This window comes from Neopelma chrysocephalum, unplaced genomic scaffold (genome assembly GCF_003984885.1).
Source record: "Neopelma chrysocephalum unplaced genomic scaffold, ASM398488v2 Primary Assembly neopelma1_22b, whole genome shotgun sequence".
NCBI classification, from domain to species: Eukaryota; Metazoa; Chordata; class Aves; order Passeriformes; family Pipridae; genus Neopelma; species Neopelma chrysocephalum.
This window is the reverse complement of record NW_020897690.1, coordinates 30,717,411-30,742,404: the sequence shown is the minus strand read 5'-3', so window position 1 is coordinate 30,742,404 and position 24,994 is coordinate 30,717,411. Positions and strand designations below refer to the sequence as shown.

General features: G+C 42.9%; 2 protein-coding genes across 5 annotated transcripts in view; one reads left to right on the top strand and one right to left on the bottom strand.

Moving 5' to 3' along the window:
• IRF4 (interferon regulatory factor 4) overlaps positions 1-22,460 on the top strand; it is a 39,944-nt gene extending 17,484 nt beyond the window's left edge. Inside the window, exon 8 of the mRNA XM_027682740.1 lies at positions 21,968-22,460. Coding sequence (XP_027538541.1) covers positions 21,968-22,066 — 99 coding nt within the window. The 3' untranslated portion in view covers positions 22,067-22,460. The remainder of the gene's footprint in view (positions 1-21,967) is intronic.
• A 1-nt stretch (position 22,461) lies between these two features.
• Positions 22,462-24,994, bottom strand: part of EXOC2 (exocyst complex component 2) — a 125,734-nt gene continuing 123,201 nt past the window's right edge. For 3 of the 4 annotated variants that reach the window (XM_027682698.1, XM_027682707.1, XM_027682717.1), the window contains one exon: positions 22,462-24,047. In XM_027682698.1, coding sequence (XP_027538499.1) covers positions 23,954-24,047 — 94 coding nt within the window. In that variant the 3' untranslated portion in view covers positions 22,462-23,953. The remainder of the gene's footprint in view (positions 24,048-24,994) is intronic. The other variant, XM_027682726.1, reaches the window with a different exon arrangement.

Sequence of the window (24,994 nt, the reverse complement as noted above, 5' to 3'; positions counted from 1 at the left end):
TCTTTTTATTTACGCAGTGTCAAGCATGATGGGGCATGACCTTCAAAGGTCAGCCCCTAGACAACACCGCAATTCCTATAATTGTGAGTAGGATGTCCTTGTGTCTTGCCAGTTGTGATTCTCACCCTCAAAACCATGAACTTCCGAGCAAAATATAATCATGGCAATCATTTATGCTAGGCTTTCCCATAGGAAGCTGGTGTGCAGCTTCTCTCAGCCTGAGCCGCCACATACTTTTTCTCAAAGAGGTGATTGAATGAATTGTTTCTCACGCTCCTGTGTCACAAGCATTCATAATTCTCTCATAAAAACAAAGGCCGAGCATTTCCAGTTTCTAGCACAGAGCATCTAACCTCACATAAAATAGCTTTTCAAGCTAGATGTCCTACCTTTTCCTTTCAAACTTCTGGGTTTCATGACTTTATATCCTCGGAAACTGAAGTTATGGGTCAGGTCTTGTTTCATCTCCAATAGCTCATTTTCATTTCCTTTTTTCACACATGATCAAGAGGTTTAGCCCTCTTCATGACTGTCCCCTCCCACACTAAAAACCCATGCAAGGAGTAGTGAGAGAGAAAGACTTTGAAAACAGGGTGAATGACCTCATCATGTATCTACTGTAGAGACGTCAATCTCCAAGAAATAGGAAAGGTCAGAGCTGTTTAGAGCAAGGGGGTTTTCACAACACAGCTAAAAAACCCAGACTGGGTCTGAAGAGTTCTGGCTGTCCTCACCCTTTATCTCATCTTTTCCCAAACTGTTTGGTGACCCTTCATCCAGAGAAGTGGCTGCTATGTGGTTTTTAACATAGGTGACCATCCTATGTACCATTGCCAGACATGGACTTTCCAAAAGGAAATGGTGAAATAAATGACAGATGTTTGCACGGGAAGAGTGCAAATTATTTTTTTTTCTTTTTAAACCAAACACAATTTTTTCTTCCAGAGCTTCTCCCACCCTTGATATAACTGAATCCTGGAAGTTTTAATTGCGCCATCTTAAAAATTTTATTATTTAAGCTAATTAGTCTGCATGGTTGCTGAGCTTTGTGCAGCTGCTGGGAGAGAGGCAGACAAGCCTTTTTGGTGGTGGTGATGGCAGAAAGGTGGAAGAGCTGGGAGCTGTTGGTGTCCCAGGGACCGTGGGCTGGGGAGTGAGTTTGCCTGTTGTCACTGGGTGTGGATGCAGGTCACCCGTACCTGCAGACAGCCCCAGACTGAGGGGTGACTCTGAAGTCTCACTTTCCTTTAAAACCATCACTTTACAAATAAAATGGCTTACCTACAATCCCCACACAGTTACAGACACTGTCTAAATATAGCAAGCATCGATGTCTATCTGTAATTTACAAGGAAATGAATAAATCGAGGCGACATAAACCACAAAAAGGAAGTTTGAGATCGGCCTGGAGCTGTGATAGGTTGGCGTCTGCTGAGAGACCCTGCCGAACCTCCACCATCCACTACAGAGGTAAACAGCTGCCAAACACGACCAGCCTGTCCTGGCTCCCCAGCACGCATATCCGTGTGCTGCCGTTCTCCAGGGATCTGACCTGTGTCTAGTGGTCTAGACCTGTGCCATGGGGGCACCTGTGCCCACAGAAAAGCCAAAGGCACCCCTGGCATCTGGGGTCCCTGCCACAGGGAGGGGACAGTGTGGCGTTTTCTAGAAATGAGTGAGTTCATTTCTGGAAGGCAGTAGTGGGGGGTGCTTCAGCACTCAGGGGCATACAGAGAAGATTAATGCAGGAAGTTGAAGCGTGATTTCTATGCTGCTTACCATCCTGCAGCCTGCTAGGTGCAGATATTTGGCAAGGTTATTTGACCTGGCTTCATTTTTTGTATTATGAAGGTTGATTACTTTTTTCTTTGAAAAATTTGTAACAAAGCCAGAACCATTAAGTAATGTGTGAAGGTTTTGCATACAGAGTGTGTGTGTGCAGCTAGCAAGCCACCCTCACCTCTCTTTAATGATGTTTTACACAATTGTCAAGGTCCATTCCCATGTAAGTGAGATGCTAATGATTCACTAGAAGTTTAATGAAAATACTGGTTGGGGGAGAGGAGATGCAGAAAGATCAAGTGCAAATCTGCATCTGCTGCAGGCTCTCAACACATATTAGGCACTTAATTTTTTAGACTCCTCCTGGGCAGGAGTGTCTATCGATGTCTTGTATCTAATTAAACCCCAGGCACTGCATTGTAGGACATGGCCAGCTAATTCTGCTGCTCCAAAACTCCATCTTACCTGCAAGGTCTTATGGAAAACAAGCCACACACTCCAAGGGCTCAATAAGCCTTTCACATGCTTAGTGTTCCCAGGATGAAGTCTGTAGCTCTCTCTTCCCAACCATTCCAGCCAAACTGTGTCTTCCCCTGGAAAACTCTCCATCTTTGGAGGGAAGAGGTAGAGGAGGATGGCTGCAGGCACGGATCCCAGTGGATGCAAGGAGCAGGTGTGGAGGAGGACAGTAGGTTGAGGACAGTTCAATTGCCAGGTATAGCTGATGATCATTAGGGCCATTTAGTACGTGCTACTAAGGTGAATTAGCTTTGCCTTTCACAAGGGAAGGGTTAGGGTCTGGGGTGGAGAAGTGGGTTTTGGCCAGGAGGAGAAGTCAGCTATTTCTCAGAAATAAGGCAGCACGTGCAGACCTGGGGAGCAGGAAAGGCATGAAAAAAATTAAAAAAAATAATGCATAAAGGCAGCTCTCCCCCCCACCCTAAAAAAAAAAAAAGGAAGAGAAGTTAAAATTGACTGGAAAAAGAGGTGGACAGGTATGAGCTGATGCTTGTGGCTGCACAGGGAAAGTCAGTTATGGGGTTGGGGGAATGGGAGCTGTGATAGGGTCTGGAAGAGCTCTGTGAGGGTTGAGAGAGGGATACCACAAAGGAGTGGGCCAGGAGCACACCTGGCGACCATCCCAGGGGAGGGTGGGGGAGGGAACAGGGAGTGAGAGGCGGTGAAAGAGCTCCCCAAGGGACAGTGGTGGAGCCTTGGCCATGAGGGAAGGTGATAGTGGGGCTGCTAAGTGGAGGGCAAGGAAGGGTTTGAGGAATACAGCGTAGGGAGTTGTGCTTGGAATAGGGGAGAAAGCTTGAGGAAGAGCTTGGAGGGAGAAAAGGAGCAGAAGGCACAGCAAGAGAGATGTTGTAGCCACTGGTTCTCTGGCAAGCAGGAGTAAAGGAGGTCAGGAAAGAGGAAGAGAATGGAGGGTGGTGATGGTCAGAAGTAAGGACCTAGTTGTGTTTAGAGGAATCAATGTTACGTGTGTGTCTGGGTCTAGAGAAGCTGGAGGAAAGGGTTATTGGAGGGCCTTGCCAGGAGGTTTTCATCCATACTTAGAGAATGGGAAAAAGCATTTCATGAGATGGAATAGAGCGAGCCAGAATGAACCCAGTGCTAGAGAGAAAATCAGGAGACTCAAAGCTGTTGGAGTGGTCCTGAAGGAACTTTGTGCAGAGGGACAAGGGGAGGCTGAAAAAAAGCAGCAAAGCCACAGCTGAGGTCACGGCAAGGCCAGGTGGAGAGACAAGAAGATGATGCTGGGGGAGAGACGAAGGTGACCATAGAGAAGGAACTGAGAGGCCAGAGATCAGATAAGGAGCAGAGCATAGCCTGAAGAATGTTTTTCAGAGGAGTGAAAGTTAACAAGTCCTGATGCGGTGAAGCCTTAGTGAAAGTGGGATGTTGAATATTTCCTCAGTTCCTCAATAAAGTCAAGCGAAGCTTCCTTGGCTTCAGGTAAGCATCTCCCCACAGACACCCACACGCTCCTGCTTTGGCCCAGCCATCTCCAGCTTCATGTTTGGAAGTAGAAAGTGAAGAGTATTGCTTTTGGAACAAAGACAGCAATTCCTGCACAGTCCACCAGGGAATCTTGTCATGACTGCCAAAGGTTTAACGGACCAAGAAGGCTGATTTTAAGTAGTGAATAATTCAATTAATCATTAATTTTATTGCCAATGATGCAAAAGTACCAGCTGCCATTGCTAGTCAACACTTCTTTTCTGCAAAGTCCAGTCCTTGGACTGGCAATGCCATGACCATGCTCCAAGCAGAAGGCATTGCTGTGAGCTGCATGGGTGCAGGGAAGCACGGCTGCCCAGAATGCATGGGATTGCTCTGGACCAGACAGTCCAGCAGAAATGGCCCTTCCCTTTCCAGGAGCATGCAGCCAACCCTGCACATCCAGTGTCTCCATCTTCCTGTGAGCCCCTTGTAGTCATTCTGGAGCTGGTCTGGGGGAACCACTGCTCCTCTCCTCTATCCCATGGGTGGAGGGGAGAGATTAATTGCACCAGGCAAAAGTCATCTACCTGATGAGAAGGATTCACGCTGATGGCAATGCCTGTAAAACCTCTTCAAGCTCACAGCCTCTGTGTTTTGGGTCTTGTACGAACATGGGGCAAGGTCTTCTGCCTGGCAAGTGGGGAAGTTAACCTACCCCGAGTGCGTGTGGGAAACATGTGGTGAGGTTTGATAAGGAGCAGATAAAGGTCTAAGGTAGGTCCAGAGTAAAGGCTACCCAAGGCCATCCATCCACCCCTGAAATAATCCTGTGCTTATTTGTGAGAAGTCATTTAGATTTGCTTTTAAATGTACTGGAAACAGGTGAGTTTTAAGATAAGTACACAAAGCAAACGTGCCATTTATTACTTCTTATGCTGATGATTAAAGCAAAGGTTTTCTTTTCTCTCTAAGGAATATTGTGAGCCGTGTTCAATTGTGTTAATGACAGCAGTTACAACAACAGAATAAGTATTATTTGAGTGGAAACTGAGGTGTTGGTGAAACACAGCCTAACAAGCTGGAGTAGGGCAGGGCTGAGATAGAGGTCCAAAATCGATTCCACTGACTTCGTGGGCTGAGATGTCACTCTAAACAGTAAAGTCTGTTTTTTTAAAAACCAGAGATGACTTCAGTAATTTGGGAGTGGTTCTGTGATGTTACCTAACTGCTGAGGACATCTGCCTGTGTTTTGATGGCCAATTCAGAACTGAAGTAACTGATGCGGTGGAAATAATTATCTCACCGTCTGATTTAGTCACTCTGGCAAGGTGTTTGCAGAACATGGCTGCTTTGTATAGGATAACAAAAAAGCAATGGGCTGCCTAATTCAATTAAAAGCAAATAGCTACAGTCTAGGCACTGACAGCATGTGGGAGGAAGTGGTGTTGTTTCCATTGTGACTGGCAGTGAGTGACTAGCAAAAACAAGGTGGTTTGAGGAAGGCTTGCGTGTTAATGGCATTTCCCTATTCTGTTTGTCAAGCAAAGGTGGGAATATAGAGTCAGAATTTACTTGAATTCGTTCCTTTACAAGAATAGATGAGGGGCCTCCATGGGAACGATTTCAAATTGCCGCGACACACAGGCAGCACCCTGAGCTTGCCTGCAAAGCGCTCGTTTTTGTGAGTGGCAGGTACTCAAAGTCACTGTGGGTGAAACAGAAAAAAAAATCACTTTGCATCAAGCAGGCTGGAGATGGTGGTTTGTCTGCTGGGAGTGCTGAGCTGCTTTCGCTCTCTCTCTCTCTGTGGCAGTCGGACTCCCACCGCCTGCTGTCAGCTGGAGTCTTGTACCTAGAAAAAGTCTGCCCATGGCGTGGCTGATTCACTTCATACTTGCACCAGTTGTAGGCCCACGTTGTGGCCATGGGCTCAGCAGTCTGGCTGCGGTGTTGGACCAGAGTTGTTTCCAGAAGTGACTCAGGCTCTGTCTGATGGCTGTAGTAGGCATGGTAAGCCAAAAGTGTCTAATAGCACCTTCCTCTGTCTCTGCCTGTGTCCATCTTTCCCTTTCCAGCTGAGCCTGGGAAGGGCAGCTCCTGCTGCTCAGTAACGGGGATTGCATGAGCTGGGCACTGCTGGGAGGGACCAGGTTGCTTCACCTCTAGATAAAACCCTTATAGCTGTTGTTAGCCAGCCATAGAGAGACAGCATTTACTTGACCACATTTACTTACACAAAAGGGCAGCTTCCTTTGTTCTGAGGTTGGCATCAGGAACTTCACACTAGTGATTTTTTTAATTTGTTGTTTTCTCTTACCCATTTTGAATGGGGTTACCTCACTGCTTCTGCCGCCTTCTAATTCAGCAGCACTGGCTGAGGAGGCAGGCAAGGTGGCTTCCTAGTGTTCATTTTTTTCAGCAGCTACATTGTCACCGCCTGCGCTGGTTGGCTTTGACAAATAGCAAAACAAGCTCTCTGGGGTTTGCATGGCCCTACCCCATGTTAAACCCCTCCCTGGCCCAACAGAATGTGGAAAACCCTTGTCCTGCGTGATGCGAAAGTCCCTGGCCCCACATCCACCTCACGGCTCTGCAGCCCAAGCTATGCTCATAGCAGCAGCACCTTGGGAATTGAGCTGCATCCCAACTGGGAATGTTTGTGTTTTTTCATTCTTGTTTGCTTTTTTCTTTCCCTACTGCCGTCACAGGTCTGTCTGCTTTGCCTCCGCCTGTCAATAAGTTGGGGCTGCTGGACAATAAAAATTCTGTTTTGCAGAAGAAGCAGTGGGTTTTGTGACATTTGGGGTTTGGGCTTTTGTTTGTTTGGGCTTTTTTCTTTTTTTTTAATTCAGTGAAGGATGGGAGGAAAGCAAAATTTCATTAAGATTTTTCTTAGGGAAAATAGCCTCCAACAAACAAGAAAAAATAAAATAAAATGAAATAAAATTGAAGAGACGCCATTCAAAAGTACTTCACACCAGTAAAGAAATTTGAAATCAGGAGGGGGGGTCCTGGCCCAGTCCAGTCTCCCCAGTCACCTGCCTGCTCTGGTGTGGACACCTGTGCCAAGCACAGGTGCAGTTGAGTCAGCAGAGAGGTTGTGATGCCCAGACACCTCTGTCCCTGGAGGTGACAGCTGGGCTTTAACTCAATGGAGAAGAGGCTTACTGGTGCAGAGGACACCCCTTTACCCCTGCCAAGAGCAGAGATTTTGAGGCTTGGCTCTTGGTCCACTGGCAGTATCCCTGCTGCCCGGTTCTCCAGGGCTGTGCCTTGTAGGTGTCCAGAGGGAAGCCCAGCAGAGGGGATGCCTCCCCAGGAGCAAAGGTTGGTCCTGCATGATTAAGCTGCAGTGTGTTTCTGGGTGATGAGGCAGGGGCTGGAGGAAAACTTGTGCCTTGCAAGCTGGGGCTCCTATCAGCCCTGCAGCAGGGCCAGGGTTGGCCTGCACAGTGGGGCTGAGTTGGCTCAGAGGCTGTGTGTGCGATGCTTGGCTTCTTCTAAAAACAGAAAACTTACTCAGAAGCAGAATTGAGGTGCCACTTGCCTTTACTCCAGCTCTTTTATATATAGTACCCATTTCTCCTGATTTTACTTTAGCAGTTACTGTATGAATCGCAGCTCAGAAGTGTGTGTGGGGGGGAGTGCAGGGACAACTGAGTGCTGCTGGCCAAGCTGGAGCTGCTGTTTTGCTGTTGGATGTGGGAGTTCCCTTTGCAGTGGTTGTATCAGGGAGCAGAATTCATCCACCAGATAGCTGTTAGGGGCTGTGTGGGGCTAATGTCACCTTAAATGAAACTGGGGCTCTTCTTTTTCCCCAGGGATAGACCAAGAGCATTTTCTTTAGTGTTTTCCTTCCTGTTGCTGTTTTTCTTCTTTCTTTTATTTTTTCCCCATTCTTTTAAAGAAACATAGCCAAGCTGCAAAACTAAGGGGTTTGTTTCCCTGCAATGCAGGACGGTGCAGAACACTTGTATTATTCCTCCAGTCTTTTGAAGGGAAGTGCCCAATGCCACCTCCAAGAAGCATGTCACCTCAAAACCTATGCTCAAAGGGAAAGAAAGAGAGCAATAGTGGTTTGACCTTACCTTCAGGCACCTTGATGCTGGAGGCGGCAATAGGCTGCTTTCAGTTTGTCTGAAACTCAGAAGATCCCCTGATCCATCAACCTAATGTCTTGAGGAGCCGCAGCATTCCTGTTGCCCTTTCCCAGCATATGCCATGATGATGTTAAGCTGGTCCTGCTTTTACTTCAAGGATTCCCAAACTGATGAATCAAGGCCTCTGTTTATGATAGCAATTCAGAAAACACATAAATGGGGGGGCCGTTTTCTTTCTCTCTTGGTATTTTTACAAAGCTATGGCAAAATAAGCAGAGATTCATAACAGCAGAAGAGAGATCACTGAAGCAGTCTGAGGTATTTTCCTAGAAAAGATTCACATAGACATGTCTTTGGCTCACATGGTTATAAGCAGAGACAAACAGAAATGTCTCTTTTTAAACACTGAGGCTGCCCTACTCAGAATTAGGGAATTTAAAAGCAAGGGACCTCTTTTCATACTGGTCACTTTAAACAATAGACCTGATTTTTCTTTTTTCCAGCAGTAACAGAGCAACTTCTGAAAAAGCAGTACATCCTGTCTGAAGTTTCCTACTTTGATTAATAGAAGCAGGGCACACATATGCAGACAGACACACACAAATCAGGTCATCTTCATGTTGGAATCAAAAACAAAACAGGCCCAAAAAAACCCAAACCCAACACAAAAAACTGATTTTTGTTTGAAAAACTGATTGCAGCTTCTGTGACCATCAAACAAGAACTTTCAGGCATTTGGGTGCTCAATTTTTACTGATGCTCTCCTCTGCTTTACTGTCTAGAAACCAAACCAAAATGAGGTTGTCAGCTGCAGTAGCACCTAATAAGGGACATTACTTGTCCTCAGAAGCTTCCTGTCTAAATCAATGGGGCAAGTGGCAGGAGAATGGAAGCATTACTAACTAGATCCCTCCTCTACCACAGCCTTTGAAAAAAATTATACAATGAAAGGGTTGATAATAAAAATAATAGGGTTTTGATAAGTTAAAAAAAAAAACTTAGCACATGGACAGCATTTTTTTAATGGATTCATATGCCTAGGAGACCTGGAAACCACACCGTGGACCCCTTTGCAGTCTTAAGCACCAGACATGCATCTTCCCAGGTACTTAGGGTTGCTGTAATCAGCCCTCCAGGTGCCCAGCCCCAGGAAGGCCCCATAACTCCCCATTGTGAACACACAGTCTCAGATATTGTCCTGGCCGGGGTAGTGCTGTCCTAGCTGGTGGTGAAGGGAACATTTCCAGGAACTGGCCTTAATGCTGCTCCTTGACTGTCCACACTCACAAGCATCCGAAAAATGAAGGATCAGGCACACAAATAGCTGCAGGCGGGTCCAGCAGGATGCTTTTCCAGCTCTGCATTGACAGTTGAGGTCTCAACACAGAGATGTGTTGGTGGGGAGCTTGTGGCGTCAATTTACCTGTGACTTTCCCATGGACTCCAAGGTGCTGGCTGGAACGATGCAGGGATGGTGCCTGGTGGTTGTGTGGCAGCAGTGAGAGGCAGGTGTAGGCTGATGGTTACCTCAAAAGCTGCTTTTGAATGGACTTGCTAAGGATCATGAGGGAAAATGGGCAGCTAAGCTGGGAATTGATGTAAGCTCCCTTGTGCCGCGGTCCGCGGGGGGAAGGGAAATGGGACCGGGCACTGCAATAAGGGTTCTAACACAGTTGAAGTCTCGTGTAGCAATGCCGTTTATTTGGGGAAAACAAGGGTTTAAATAACGTAGGTTTGAGGGGTGGATTCTAACCTGGGGAGGCGCAAGAGATTGACAACTCAGGGAAGAGTGTGATAGGGGGATAGGGGAAAGGTGGGCGGAACTCTCGGGTCTCTGAGGAAATGAGCCAATGGTAGCTCTCCCTGCATGGTGGCAGGTTGTGACCAATGAGCAGCAGAGGAGCGGGAAAACTGGGGAGACAGGGTAACAAACAACTTTTGGAGGGAAAATCTGAGGGAGAAAGGGAGACAATATGGAGGTAGGACAGAATTCATAACATTTAACAATAAACTGAGGTGCATAAGAATTCATAAACACACAACAATAGACTGGAGAAAAACTGTCAGTCTGGTGGGTAAATTATCAAGTAACAGGTCCCTTTAGATCCCATTTATGCTTTTCCAGGCAACATATCTTTCCCAGTTTGTCTTCTTATCCAGCACACCCTTGCATCCCTTCAGCACCTTAAGAGGGAGGTTTCTCCACCATGCCTTTGAGAGATGAGCCCAGCCCACAGAGAAGACCAGGTGATGAAAACAGACCTATCAAAAGTAAAATCAACCAACCCCAAACCCCAACAACCTATTTTCATGAGCAATTGCATCCATTATCCTAATTAGGAAGAAAAATGCCAGAATTCTGGACAGGAGTGATTACTCATCATCTCATCTCACTGAGGTAGGTACCTCTGTGGGTGCGAAAGGAGGCTAAAGGAGTTGAAGAATGAAAGTGTTTCTCTAGCAAGCTTGGAAAAAAGAGTAGAGATAAGGGATGGTTTTGGCACAAGTCTCAGAATTTAGAGAGGCCTCTTGGCCTGTGATTCAGAGATGCTGGTCCCCACTGTGGTTCTGTCTAAAGTGGTAGGTGTTTGGCTTGTCAGGAAGTCAACACTTTATTTACAAAACCACTCATCATTTACAAGCCCAGTTATTTACAAAGCCTGTTGATGAAAGTGCCTTGCCTTGAACTCTCATAGGAAGTCTCTTTATCACAGAAGTTTCAGATTGCTTATTTGCTTCGGGTTGGTTTTTCTTTTATTCTTATTTTGCAGTTCACTTACAGTACTACTGACACAGAGGAGAAAATTATGAAGGCCACATGGGCAAAAGTTAAAGAATATCAGCATTTGACTGTCTGTGCAGTGTTTGTGTGCCTGAGTATGTAGTTCCCTTAGCTTAAGGAGACAGAAATGGAAGGGAGAGCAAACTTATGCAACAAGACGGGGTTCCATTTTATTGGATCCTTTTTGGCTGCAGCCTGCTGCTACGGCTCCTAGAGGTACTCCAAGTTGCCATACTTCTGATTAGTCCTCATTCAGTCCTGACGTGCTCCAGGCCCTTGCTCCTTCACTGCTTCCCTTTCCCATCACAACCAGCTCTAAGGCAAAATTTCTCCCTCCATCCTTCATCCCTCATCTCACTCCAAGCCATGTCTGCCCTCTCCTCCAGCTCCTTCTGCTCTGGCAGCAGCAGCTCAGGCTGATGCTGCCAGCACTGTCCAGGCTTGCAGTGGTGGGACCTTCCTCCTGGATGAGAATCCAAGACCCATCCTCCCCAGAGCTGCAACACTAAGTTTCGTGCAGGGGAGCTCAGGTGCAGACCTGAGTCTGGAATAAAAGCTAGGGAGGACTTTTTTTAGATGTCCAGCTTCAATGAGCGCTTGTGAGCAAGATGATTTATCTCTTCAGAGGCTTATAACTTGGCAAAATTTGGATGGAGGTTTTTCACAGGCAAGTGGCACATTCCTGACACACCAGCCAAAATCCTGCCACATTTCAAGTTGTTTTTCCAAAGCCTGAGGACATGAGGAAAAGGTCACCAAGCTTCTTGAAGCATGGAAGTGGGGGGAAAGAGCATATTTTCTTCCATCTAAATGATCAGCCACCACTTAAAATTTCCAGGCAGAGAAAACATACTGCAGCAGACTCCAACCTGGGATATTTTAGCCTAACATTACAAGCAACCATAATTAGGAAGCATGAGGCAACCGCTGGATTTTCTTGTGCCCCATTTTTACATTTTTCAAAGACTGAAAGCTGCTGTGCAGGTGTAATTGCTATGGTTGGGAAGAAGCAGCACTCTGCTTTTCTTCTCCCCCCACCTCCTTTTTTCTGAATGAAAGTGTTTTACAAATGAAAAATGAGGTTTCCTGAAATTAAGGGCTGCCTTTTATTCTGAGTTGGCTTCCATGAAATGTGTTTGTGAGCCTTTCATCCTTATTTCTGAACTTGCTGTGGGGTGACAAGCAACCATACTGTCCTGGTCATCTTGGCCAGGCAGAGCCCAGTGGGGCAACTGAGGAGATTCTGGGTAGCCCCACAAAAAGGCTTGTCACTCTCTTTGTTGCCTGCCTTCACATTCAGAATTAAACCCCATGTACCTTTGCTTCTCCTTGGGGCCTGTGGGACACCTGGGGAGGCACAGGCTGCAGGAGGGTTGCCTCTGTGTCATACCACAGGGATATAATCCCAGCCAGTGCACCCTTTTGATGACATCCCAGGGAAAGACGGCTGCCTGGACAGCATCACCCACCCCACTTGGGCACCAAAGCATCCTGTTTCCCAAAAGTGGCGGGGAAAAGGTGTCCCTGGACTGCTAACCAGGTATGACCTGCACAAGCAGTGAGGGCAGCTGGCTAACTCATTCTTCCTTATGCTTTCTGACTCATCTCTGTGACTTTCCTCCAGGTCTTTACGCTCTCTCTTTCTCTTTAATGACTTTGTTCACTAGTCCCTCTTTTCCCCTTAATTGCTGCTGCCTGGACTGCCACTGGGAAGGGTGAGAAACAGTAAGGAGTCCCATTCCCTGGAATGCAAAAGCTCAAGTGTCTCCAGAAATGCAGCCTGACCAGCACAGCCCCCACGGGCAAGTGACAGCATGAGGAGACATCGAGCATGTACTGGAGACTGTGGGCCAAGGCCGCTGTGACCGTACCTAGGAACAGCCAATACTTATGAGGGAAGGTTCTAACATGGGAATGGCAGCACCTCAGTGTGCTTAGAGGTCCTCAATAATAACAGTGAGCAAGCAATGCAACTGTATATGATAAACTGTTGCATGCAGTCCTTTGCATAGGTTAGGATAATAGTCTAAATGGCACGCAAGCACAGGAGGAAAAGCTTGTAGCTCTTCACTCTCTCTAATGTTAATCTGTGGACTCACTGCCACAAAGCATTGCTGAAGCAATAGCTCAGAAAAATTAAAAGCCTGGTAAGTTAACCCCTTACCCCTCGTCTATAAGGCTGATGGGAAAAGCACTGCAGTAGAGCTGAGGAAAAACCATCTTGATGCAATGTTGGGCAGGTTGTAGGAGCTGCAGGGAGGCTAAAGTGGAATCTTTCACCAGCTAGGCAGAAAGGACAGACGATGTCCATAAAGCTGGAGCACTTACTCCTCCTCACTCTCAGGCAGGCATCATGCTTTTTTAGAGCAGTTCTAGCTTGAGTTTTCATCCTGTGGGACAAACATAAAAGCAAAAGGACCTGTGTTTGTGTCTGTGAGCAGGGGTAGATCTACTAAGGGACAGGTCTGAAGGAGACTGAGTCTTTGTTCACCCCTATCTATCTCCTGCTAGTGTTGCACTCACCACACATCCTCTCCTTTCCCAGGGTCAAAATGGCACACTTTCAAATGACATATAACACATTGTGTAAAACAGATTCCGTTTTTCCAGACAGAAAACCTTTCTTACACGGAAGCTAAGACTGAAATAATGCATTGGTGAAAAGTGAAAATTAAAAAAAAAAAAATTGTCATTGCAAAATTCTCCTCAAGTAATGCCCCCCTCCAATAAATCAAATACATAAAAAGCCCCTTCCTAATAAAAGAGCAAGTAAAACACATGAAGCACAAACCCCAAAAGGACGAACCAGTCCCAAAAGTCTGACAAAACGACAGCAACTGGGTTTCAGTGGAACATGGTGAACTGAGTAGATAAAAACCCAAACAAAATGCAGACATGGGAAGTGGGAAAAAAACCACCAAAAAAAGCAAGATGAAGAATAGAAAGAAATAAACTTGGGGCATTATTCCAGAAAGCTCAACATTTTGTGGTGTGGCAAGTCACTTCAGGTGATGCTCCACCAGCCCAGTGTGTCTTTGTTTTCCTCCCTGCTCTCTGCAGCATGATAAAAGCACAGGAAGGATGCTCAGTGGCAAATTGGCCATCGGCCACTTTCAAAGGGGAGTCATTTAGTGAGATTCACTCATATTTGTATAAGTTGAAAGAAAAAAAAAAGAATAACATTGGTAAAGCAACCAGACTGATCTTGCAAATACACTTCATCCTGGACCCGTCTGATGGGAAAAGCACTCTGTTAAAGAGAATGTGACATTATGAATACTGATAACACCTCCCAGCAAGCCTCATCTATTTCTAGATGAGTGTTTACCACCATGTGGTCAGTCATGGTGACCATACCATGTACAAGTCTGATTATTACAGCCTTAGTGTTGTATTAGTTTTGCTTTTCTTAAATATAGGCATATATGGGGGGCAGGGTGTGTGTGTTTGACTAGCCCCTCATTTCTGTAGCACAATGGAGCTGTCAAGCTTAGACCAAAATCTCTGAGTTGTTCAACCTGAAGTGGTCAACCTGATAAAAAGTCTCCCCAGAAAGGCAGAACCCTTTTTGTCTGTGAGTGTTTATCAGTCGCTATCATTGGTAAAAGCTAGCTAATCAAACTTAAGGTCATAAGAAATAGAGGAAACCCACAGTATTTCTTCAGTTATTTAAGTGACATGCCGCTCCTCAAAAGGCTGAGAAAGCTTTTGCAGACTGGGTAGTTTTTCATTCATGAGTACTGGGTTGGTTTTTTTTGGTTTGTTTGTTTGTTTGCTTGCTTGTTTTTGGGGGCTTTTTTTTTCTTTCTTTCTTTTTTTCCTTTGAAACCCGCCTGCAGATAAAACTTGACACAATTCACCGCAGGCAGGAAACCTTGGAGGGTGCGGTCTGCTGGGTAGAGCAGAGGCCCAGGGCTTTGAGTATCTCACTTCCAACCCTGCCACGGGCACTGACTCACTGGCTGCTGGGGGTGAGCCACCTCCTTGCTCTGTATCTCCTGGGGAGATTGTGGCATACCTGATGGACAACTCTGCTATTAAAGATAGCTAATGCCAGGCATATGATTTTGGGACTGTCAAAGCTGATGTGCGGTATCTGTTGGTTTTCACAAGTTCTAGTGCTCGTTCCTGCAAAATGCATTAGGAATCAGAGGTCAAAGGCTCAGAGTGCTACTAGAAGCTATGCTTGATTTGTAAATTGAGTTTTCAGTATGTTCATGGATTGCATGTGAGCGTGGCAGTTGAGTGAGAGCAATGCTGCCTTCACTGTAATATCAAGCATGGCTTGCCACGTATAAGCCAACCAGATGTACCATGACTTTGCTCAAGAAAGACTTTCAGGTTCATGTCTCTGCTCTTGCATCAATGCATATGATCATAAGGGAGGCACCAAGGCTGATCTCATGTCAGGAGAGGAGCCTTGGGCACTTTGTCCCACCTCAAGCAGGGCTCCTCTTGACCCATCCAGCTCTAGACCACATGTTCCTTGCCCTTACCCTCTTCCTTGTGCCAGCTCTTGTGTTTCACGATCATTTGCTCAGTGATCTGATGCAACTGATGATCAATTTGAGGCAAAGGTGGAAGGCTGGGCCAGGGCGGTGATACAGCAGTCTCACACTACTCAGAGCCATGAGTTAAAGTGTTGTTTCCAGCTTTGCAATGCCTCAGTCCTGCAGCAGAATCTATTCTGAATATCGTAAGAAAAGCACCTTAGCAAGGTGTCTCAAAAGCATATAAGCTGCATGAAGAGGCATCTACACGAGTTGTTAGGAGAAGTCACAAGCTTGTCTTTAAACAGTCCTTAGCCACAACACTTCATCAGTCTTCAAAACTGAAATGTCAGTCTTTACCTGTCCTCAGTTCTCACTTTAGGCAATGAAACACCACTCTGCTCCTTTATTCTGACCAAAGAAATCTTGAATTCATAGACTCAATCATAAAATCATAGAATGGTTTGGGCTGGAAGGGACCTTAAAGATCAGTGAGTTCCAACCCCCATGCTATGGGCAGGGGCACCTTCCACTAGACCAGGTTGGTCAAAGCCCCATCCAACCTGGCCTTGAACACTTGCAGGAATGAAACATCTAAAACCTTTCTGAGCGACCTGTTTCAATGCCTCACCACCCTCACAGTAAAGAATTTCTTCCCAATATCTCATCTGAACCTACCTTCTTTTAGTTTAGAGCCATTTCCCCTTGTCCTGTCAATACATGCCCTTGGTAAAAAGTCCCTCTCCAGCTCTCTTGCAGGCCCCCTTTAGGTACTGCAGGGTGCTATAGGATCTTCCTGGGGTCTTTTCTTCTCCAGGCTGAACAACCCCAACTCTCTCACCCTGTCTTCAAAGGAGAGGTGCTCTCAGAGGAGCCCTCTGATCAACTTTGTGGTCTTCCTCTGAATTTGCTCCAACAGGTCCATGTCTTTCTTATGTTGTGGACTCCAGAGCTGGACACAGTACTCCAGGTGGGGTCACATGAGAGCACAGCAGAAAGGTAGAATCACCTCCCTCAACCTGCTGGCCATGCTGCTTTCAATGCAGCTCAAGATGCAGTTGGCTTTCTGGTCTGCAAGTGCACATTGCTGGAGCTTCTTGCCCACCAATTCCTTCCTGCACAGCTTAAACCATGGGAATTGGGACTCCCTCCATAGCACAACCTACACCAGAGAAGCTATGATACAGCTGCAAAAGGCAAACACAAAACTAGGTCTTCTTCCTGCATGTATACTCTACCTAGAGTTTTGTCTTGAAGACCCACACTGTGGCATCTGTGTGGAGACCCTGGCTTGTAGGAGGGCACCGGAGTTGTTCAGCTCTAGGGCTGCAGTTATGTTTCAGGCAGGAGCCTGTAGCTCATCATCAGCACTCAACTATGGGTAGCATCAGGAAGGCACAGCCCCACCTCTCCCTGCCAACACTATGGGAACCAGGCACGTGCCCACCATGTTGAGGAACTGCAGGCACAGCAAGGAGATGCCATGTGGCACAGCTGCTCTTTAACTACTGCTTTTTGCCTACATCCCATCTTAAATGTAAAAATCTGCTTGAGAAGCTGGGTGTATAAAATGATGGGATTCGTACTGGAAAAGTAAATACACAAGTTCTGATGCGCTATGAAATGGGTCCCCAATTACATTCAGAAAGCTGGACCAAAGTATGGATTAACAGAATTCGTATGCATCTGTGTAATGAGTACTCTCAGGCGGAGAAAACCACATACACAGAAAATGCATTGTGTTGGCACACAGGGTTCCAAGGGAGCAGAGTTTATCAAGGTGTATAAAGTGATTCAACATTCACATATAAGGGACCATAAGAAAAACTGTATATTTTGCTCATGAGCTAATCCATGAACCACCTGGGTTTCTAAAGTTGTCACTGACTACAGGAGCTAGAAATCAGTTTTCCCATTTGACTCAACACTTAAATAATAGTCCACAAAGGTCAACCTGGGCAATGCTGCAGCACAAAGGTAAGACGTGCCTGTGAGAGATGTCTTCCTCAGAGATGGTACCAGAACTAGCCCAGTTGTGCTGCTGATTTTAGAAATTTCAAAATGTAGAATAGATTTTATCCTTGTGAGACAGAAAATTTTGCTGGGGTTTGTTTTATTCAGCTTTGTAGCATTTTTAATTATTACAAGGAATCATCTCACCTTCTGCACCAAAGTATCACCTTCTGCTCCCCAGCATGGGTGGATGGAGATGTCTGAGGAGACAGTGATGGAGATTCCCTTTCCCGCACATGCTGTACTAAAGAGAGTTACAACAGGTGTCTACCAACATTTTTAACCTCAATGGTTCTGAGCTCTCTAGTCTCTCTTCACTTATTTTTAAACCTATGTCTACCCATATTTATGTCAGGTTCTAAAAATAAGCAGCACTGTTAACATTTTGAATTTTAATTATCTACTGAATATCTAAAAAGATAAGCTGGAACGGGAAGCCCCTCTGTGAGCAGAAGTACAATCTAGTTAAATGAGTGAAATTTATCAGAAAAAATGAGTAATGAGCAGTGAGAAAGACTGTCTCATTTTGCTAATTTTACTTTATAAATTATCTGATTGACATTCTGTGCTAAAAAATCTGCTTATGAACCAAGAAAAGTGAGGCATGTGCTCCACTTGGTTGAAGCAGAATCTGTGGCCACAAAAATTTTGCTGCATTAGTACTGCAGCATGAAACCCCCTGCCAACAAAATGAAGACTCTTGTGGTTGTTTCTATATCAACATATATTTAGAAATAACTAGGTGTACTGGGCTTCAGGTTTAGACTACAGCCCCTTGGTTATCTGCAGTCACACCAAAACTGCAGTAATTTCACCACACAGATGTTATCAAGGCCCAGAAGCATAAAGCAAAGTTCTCCTTTCCTCTACCTGCAGCCCCAAGCCCATTTCAGGAATGAAGGAAAAGATAATTCTGAATTCTTACCTCGTATTTAATGCATTTTTCATGAGCTATATTGAGACTATCAGCCCATTTTATTTGTGTGCTTTTGCTTGGGACTGGTAATGAACTTTTACTATTAAAGTTATTTCAGAAGAAAGAGGCAAAAGGGTGCCAGAATAGGCTTATAAAACTAAGCATGTGTTAATAGCATCTGTTACAAATAAGGCTGGATTCAACTTTCCATTGTCTTACTCCTTTTCCCTCAAGTTGTTTAAACGTTCCAATTCAAAAGGAATTTGGCTGAAAGCTTCCTTTACTTGGTCTTGGTCTCAAGGAGGTTGCTTGCAGGAGTTGAACAAAACCTACCACAAACTTTTAAATAGTGAGGGTACGAGAGAAAAGGACCACAGATGTCTTCTTGGATGTTCAGACTAGAAGTAATTAGGTGCAATACAGAAGCCCCCCCAGCCCTGCCATTTGATCCCCCCAAATTCCCACAGCAGATCTGTTAGTGCTGCTACTCCGAAAGCAGCACTTCCTTTGCTGTTCCATGCAGCGATAAATGTTCCAAACTCTGTCATTTAAGTTACTCGTCAAGACACATTATTTTGAAGGACTTCAAGATTGCATTGATGACTCTCCAAAGGAAAGCCCCCTTAGGTTGTCCAGTAATACTGAAAGGAGTATATAATTTACATGATAAACACCTTGTTCTGAAATAAATAAACCATTTTGAACGTGCTCTCTTAATACCTTTATTAAAGACAAGCTTTTAGAGCTCTGTAGCTCAAACAGCACAAGAGAAATAGTTGTATTGCCCAAATCTCCTTTTGAACTCTTGTCAGCATTATATAAAAACAGAACTTTAAAAAGGTGAAGACAGAAATGGCTGTTGTGTTCCCTTATGAAACTGTGTTCCCTGTTACTCCCAGTTTTCCCTTTCATTTCATGCCAAAAAAACTCTAGTAAGTGATGCAAAGTCAGAAAACAGGCTGTCAACCACATGAAGTCAAATACCCTTAACACGTAACACAGCTTGGGCAAAATTAATTTTGCCTATAATTAACCATCCAGCTTTTTTCATGGTTTTAAGAATGCTGAAAGAAATAGTGACCTGTGTTAACACTGCAGAAGCAGTCCTAACTACAACCAACCTAACGTGTGCACACTTTATACTAACATTTGACACAGAAGAATAGAAGAACTGCTAAAGAGGACATAGCAGGTAAATTGAACCATCGCTTTATCACTATATAGACAGGCTGGAATATAACTAAGGATAAAGATCAAGCAGGATTTTTTGTTATTTATTTTTTCATCCTTGAACTGTAAACACACCAGATTCTCTCCTAAAAATCTTTTAAATGCATTTACAAGTTACAATTATTTTTATTTTCAGACGAGGGTAGTCACGCAGAACTCCTACAGTTAGAAGGCTAGACCAGAAATGCCAAAAGGCCAAAGTTCTATTTGAAGTCTATCATCGAATTTAATGAATTCCCAAATATTTCAACCTACTGGAAGCTAACTAATTCAAATTGTATTTGTGTCTTACTAGTTAAACAATGCATATGCTGTTGCCTGTTTTGACAGTACTTAGACTCTATAAGTAACTCCTGACTGATGCTAAAATTTTAAGTGCCATGCAATTCCTAACAACTAGAAACAAATTGCAGATGCTATATACCCTCAGGGGTCCCTCTTTCTGTCCCTGGGTAAGATGCACCTGATCAATCTGATCCAGAGAGCCAAAGCTGGACAGTGTTAAAGATCCAGATGTGAATTCTGAATCTCTGGCTTCAGCAGTAGCACTGCATTCAATTTTCAGTTTCAATGTGTTCTGATAAGGTTAAGGATCTTTTCCTTCTAACTTTTATAGATATTATTGAATGAAAAAAGCAAAATAGCAGTTACGTTTGTAGTGTGTAAAACATGCAAACCTCCTCATTGCTAGTGAGTCCAGACACCCGCTTGGACACAAAGATCAGTATTTGCATCCACTGGTACAATCAATATAGTACTATTTAATATCCTCAGGAAAAACACAGTGTTTCAAGAGTATTTTAGCTGGACTCGTCCAACAATGTTGGCTGGAGTTGATTTAAATACGATCTGGCAGCAGGTTTGAAAGCATAAATCCCCTGTGTAGCACTGTCTCTAAAGATTGTGTGTAACCATGGCAAAAGATTCTTGATGTTTCCTTCTTCACAAGGCCAAAATTGTATCTAGGAAACTGCTATCTTTTACCTTCTCTTGGATTAGAAACAGAAAATGTCTTATCAGTACATTCAATGTTAAGAAGGAGTTGAATTTCGGTACATTCAATTTTAAAAAATGTGTGAATAACTTTATGATACATTTTCTAGGGCTTTGCACAGTTAAGTGTTAGGCTTTTGCAAGTAAGGGACTTCCTGCACGTCTTTTAGTAGGCTCAGCAGTCAAAGAGCTCCATGAAATTCTTCTGTTGTGATTTTTTTAAACATTATTTGCCATTACACCTTCCTTTGTATCAACAATCAATTCTTATTCTTGGTTTCTTTGTTTTTTCTGAACATATATAAGAATATTTTTAACTAAAATAGAATCAGAATAAGCTATAATTATGTTTACCTTTTTTTTCCAGCCTCATGCTATGTACAGTATTACAGCTCATTTTTAGGGTCCTATTCTATCTGCATCTCACTGCTTACCAATAGACCAGGGAAACATGTTATTACTTCAGAAGTGTTTCCTTAATTCTGGATAGCAAAAATCTGTCTGGGTAGAAAACAAAAAAAAATAAATCTCACCTTCGCAATAAAATATTCCCTTCAGGGAGATGCAATAGCTTTGGCAAATGTTGAGAGACTGGACCTATGGCACCAGTCACACATTATCATGCAGCCAAAAGTCCCCCTGCAAAGCAAAACTCTGCAGCATGGATTTCTTATTTTCCTCTCTGTTGCCATACAGTGAAACTAAACCGGTCAGAGTCCTGGTTCTCTTCATGCAACTAGAGGAAGATGCAAGGGGATTAGCACGCAGAATACAACTTGCTTGATCCTCAAGTCATCTCATGTCTGTTCTTACCCTTGAAATTCAGCACAGGTATGAAACATAGTTTAATAATATAAAAAGAACCATAGTCCTGGTAAGTGGCTTTTAAAAAGCTATAGGAAGGTGTTTAACTTTGACAATGACACACTGAGCACATTTCATACACATTTTCTAAAGAACATCAATTGAAGAAACATTTTGTGAGTGAGAAGGAGCAGGATTTCTTCATGCTTCATTGTTTCATGTTACTTATTTGATATATTTCATTAACACACAGATAAAAAATGATTTTTCCCCATCTTTTCCTGTCACTTTCCTGGGGGATTTAAATTTTTTTTTAGTGTTGTTCCCCAATTACATTGATGCAGCATTTGGTTTTTATTTCCTCTTTGCCCACCTCTTGAACTACTCATGACTACTCAAAATAAATGTCAAAATACAGTAGTAGGAGAATGTCTCAACATCTCCAGTGGCTGAATATCTGAACACAGCACATTATTGTTAAATTTTCATATAAGTCTTTACCTGCTTTTAGTAAGATATGTTTCACAGCCTTACTACTTCCTTAATTCTTCTCTTATATGAGAAATAAAGCTCTAGGTTTTTATTTTAATGACAATATTTTTTCCAATTTGTATTGATTTTAGATTTTTCTAGAGGTTCAAAGGTCATGTAATAATTAATTTTCTCTTGTACTGTTTTCAGCATTTACCTTGCTTTAAATGTCATAGCCTTTCACTTCTGTTACTTTGATTTCCTTGCTGCCTCTCTTCTCTACAAGCTGTAACTGACTATATTTTCATGTGGTCTCCCCATCTTTTTCCACTTTCGATAACATTTTTTTAACCTAATTGTACCTTTTAACAGGCTTTTTTTTTTTTTTGCAAAACCCACACTGACCACTTCTTGATTTTTGTTATCTTCTTTTCAGAGGAACTGCAGCCTGCTGGTTATGAAGTCTCAGCAGTCCCAACTCTCCTTCCACACAAAGGGATTCCAATCCATCCTGTTGCAGCATGATGCTCATTGACTTCCTTAATCCACCAAGTGAATTTATTGAAACACAGTGCTCTGACTTGACTGTGAACATTTATTTCATATCGGGTGGAATTCAAGGAATATTTTGATCGCTTATACATTATTCTTGTTTGCTGTCAATGAGATGTTCTGAAGAATAAGTTATTTCAGAGAGGCAATGGAACAAAAGTTTGATTTCAGGTTTTAAAGACAAGAACAAGCTGTTGTCATAACAGATGAGTAAGAGAATGATATTACAATAAAGAGATGCCTGAATATGTTAGTTCAGTACAGATGACAGAATATGTTTTCAATACTTAGAACATGTCTGATATGAATGTAGAAATTGTAGACTGGCAAAATTCAAAGACATCACATGTCTTGGAAAGTGAGGAATTCAAGAAGAGCTTATGACTGTATTTCTTAATATTTTATTATTCTGAAGTGAAATCTTTTACAGAATGAGCTAACTCGATGACTATTTCAGTTAATACCAGCAACTGAGTCTATAACCAGCTTAGAATGGACATTTAACAAAACAACATTGCTCCAGGTGTTAAATGATAATGACATATAATGAAGCTTCAAACTCCCATTCAACATGTTCTTACACAGGTTTTTTAAAGAGTAACTACATGTACATCAAACTTTCTCCAATATCTCATATTACAGGAACTGTATGCTGTATTTCTAAAGCATGTAATTGAAGTGGCAACAATTGAACTGGCAAAAGAAAACAGCTGACATTAAAAAATCGTTTGAAAACTATGCACTGTTTCTGAAACATCTTACTCAAAATGACTGTAAATACTGAAAGAATATATTATTACTGCATTATTTACTTCCAAGCCATGATTTCAGTTATAAAATTAAGCACACTTGTTACCCCCCAAAACAATGGCAAAAAAATTCTTTTCTCCTGAATCCCTATTTTCCTCCATACAAATTTGGTAACTGGTGGTAAAAGAAGAAAAGAGGAATGACTAACAGGAGAGAGACAGTGGTAGTAAGCCTGTAAGAACAAGAAAAAACAAGAAGAGTAAGAAGGAAGAAGCAAAACAAATGACATCTTATGATCCTCCTTACTATGTGAAAGGCTATCAACTATTCTACTCCTTAATATGAAAGAATATATTACTTGAACATTTTTTCTACTAACCATATAGACTCGGAGTGCTTTTCTGTTAATTGCCAAGGAAAGTAGAGCTTACTTCAAATGTGAAGGTTATCATCAATATTTCAATAGAAGAGAGAAACATGAGAGGCAGTGACATGTTTAACTAGCAAAGAAGCAAGAAAATAGAAGTCCCCCAAGAAATCAGACTTACAGACACTAAAACCATAGATGATAACAGAAAAACAAAAAAGTGAACCCTTTTAAATGCAAAAGAAGCAGTGTACTTAATATGGTATCCGGACAGTTTTTAGTCAGCTCTACGGGGCAACGCTTATTAAATACTTCTCAACACTTTACACAAGTTGAGCATTCCAGTCACTTCAGTATCAGTCTACACCTAGAAATTAACAGATTGATACACTGAACAACATGAGTAATACTCAAATTTAAGGTGGCATTTGCTAAAAATACATTTCAAGGTATTTTTAACAAATGAAACTGAGACTGCAGAACACCAATGAATATTTCTTCATGAACAAATATATGTAAACAAAACCAACTTAATTCCCTCCACAGAATGAAATACAGTAGACAGAAAACCATTTAAGTACAAATGAACAAAAGTTTCACTCAGCAGGACACCCCATACCATTACTGAAAGAGTTGTATCTCAATTCATTTTTCAGTGAAACTGGTTTTGTTTTCTTCGGAGTCTTCAAAGGAATTGAAGTAGTGCAGAAAAAAATGAGTGACGTTCAAGCATATTTGTCTGCACTGTGTTGTCTATGTTTTCATCATGGCTGACGCGGAAGCTTGAAAACAGGTCAGCTGCAAGTGCATGCTGCTTTTGAACTTGTTTAGTAACTCTTCTAGTAATCTATAAAAGGAAAATAATTACAGTTTTGGGAGATTCTGTAAAGAGAACAATTACCAAAAGTTTTGGCTATTCTCTCTGTGATTTCAAATACATTGTCTGCTTAAATAAAAGGCTTAAAATTCGATCTGTTAAAATATTTGAAGAGTATAGATATTTAGAAGTATACCAAGTGTGTCAGGGTCATCTGTGTCCAGAGGAGGACTTAGACACAGAGATTTTATCAAGATGATAAAATTGCCCTTTATATGGCTTTCCTTCCAGATAAAGATCATCATCTTCAGAGAAACATATTTCTAAAACACACTGGCAAAAGGACTATTAGAGAGTGTCATAAGATATTTTTGTAAGGACAATCCAGAAACTGCCAGGCTATTTACCATCCAATATCCCTTAACAAGGCTCTGGCTTCTTGTGTACCTGAATTCTGAATTTCAGTTCTAAACCTTGTCTTTAGAAGGTATTTCGTAGATTTCTCTCAAGAATCATGGCTGAAAGATCAGAGATGGTAGGATGGATGTTCTAGAGGAAATATTGATTCACCGGCAACCACATGTTTTTGTCCCTTACTGATAAACTATGTACAAGTTCATTTTGGAGAATAACAATGGTTTATTTACATCTACAGAGCTGTCAAGAAGTTACTTGATGCAGTAGATAATATTTATTATAATCCACAAACTAGAGGTGTAGGAGCAATGCTATTGTTGGGCCTGTTGTAGAAAATATTTACTGTAACAATGGAGATGCATTAAGATGTTTTACAGTCCTGGCTGTGTGTTTTATTTTCTCTGTATTCTAGGGAATAATGTGATCTCTGAACTTTCTGCCCTATTTCAAAAACAAGCTATATAGGGCAAACATGTATCACCTGAACTTTTCAGCAAGCTGTGATTATTGAACAGTCAGTAACAGAAAAAAATTACACTGTGTGTTAAAAAAGCCCAAGC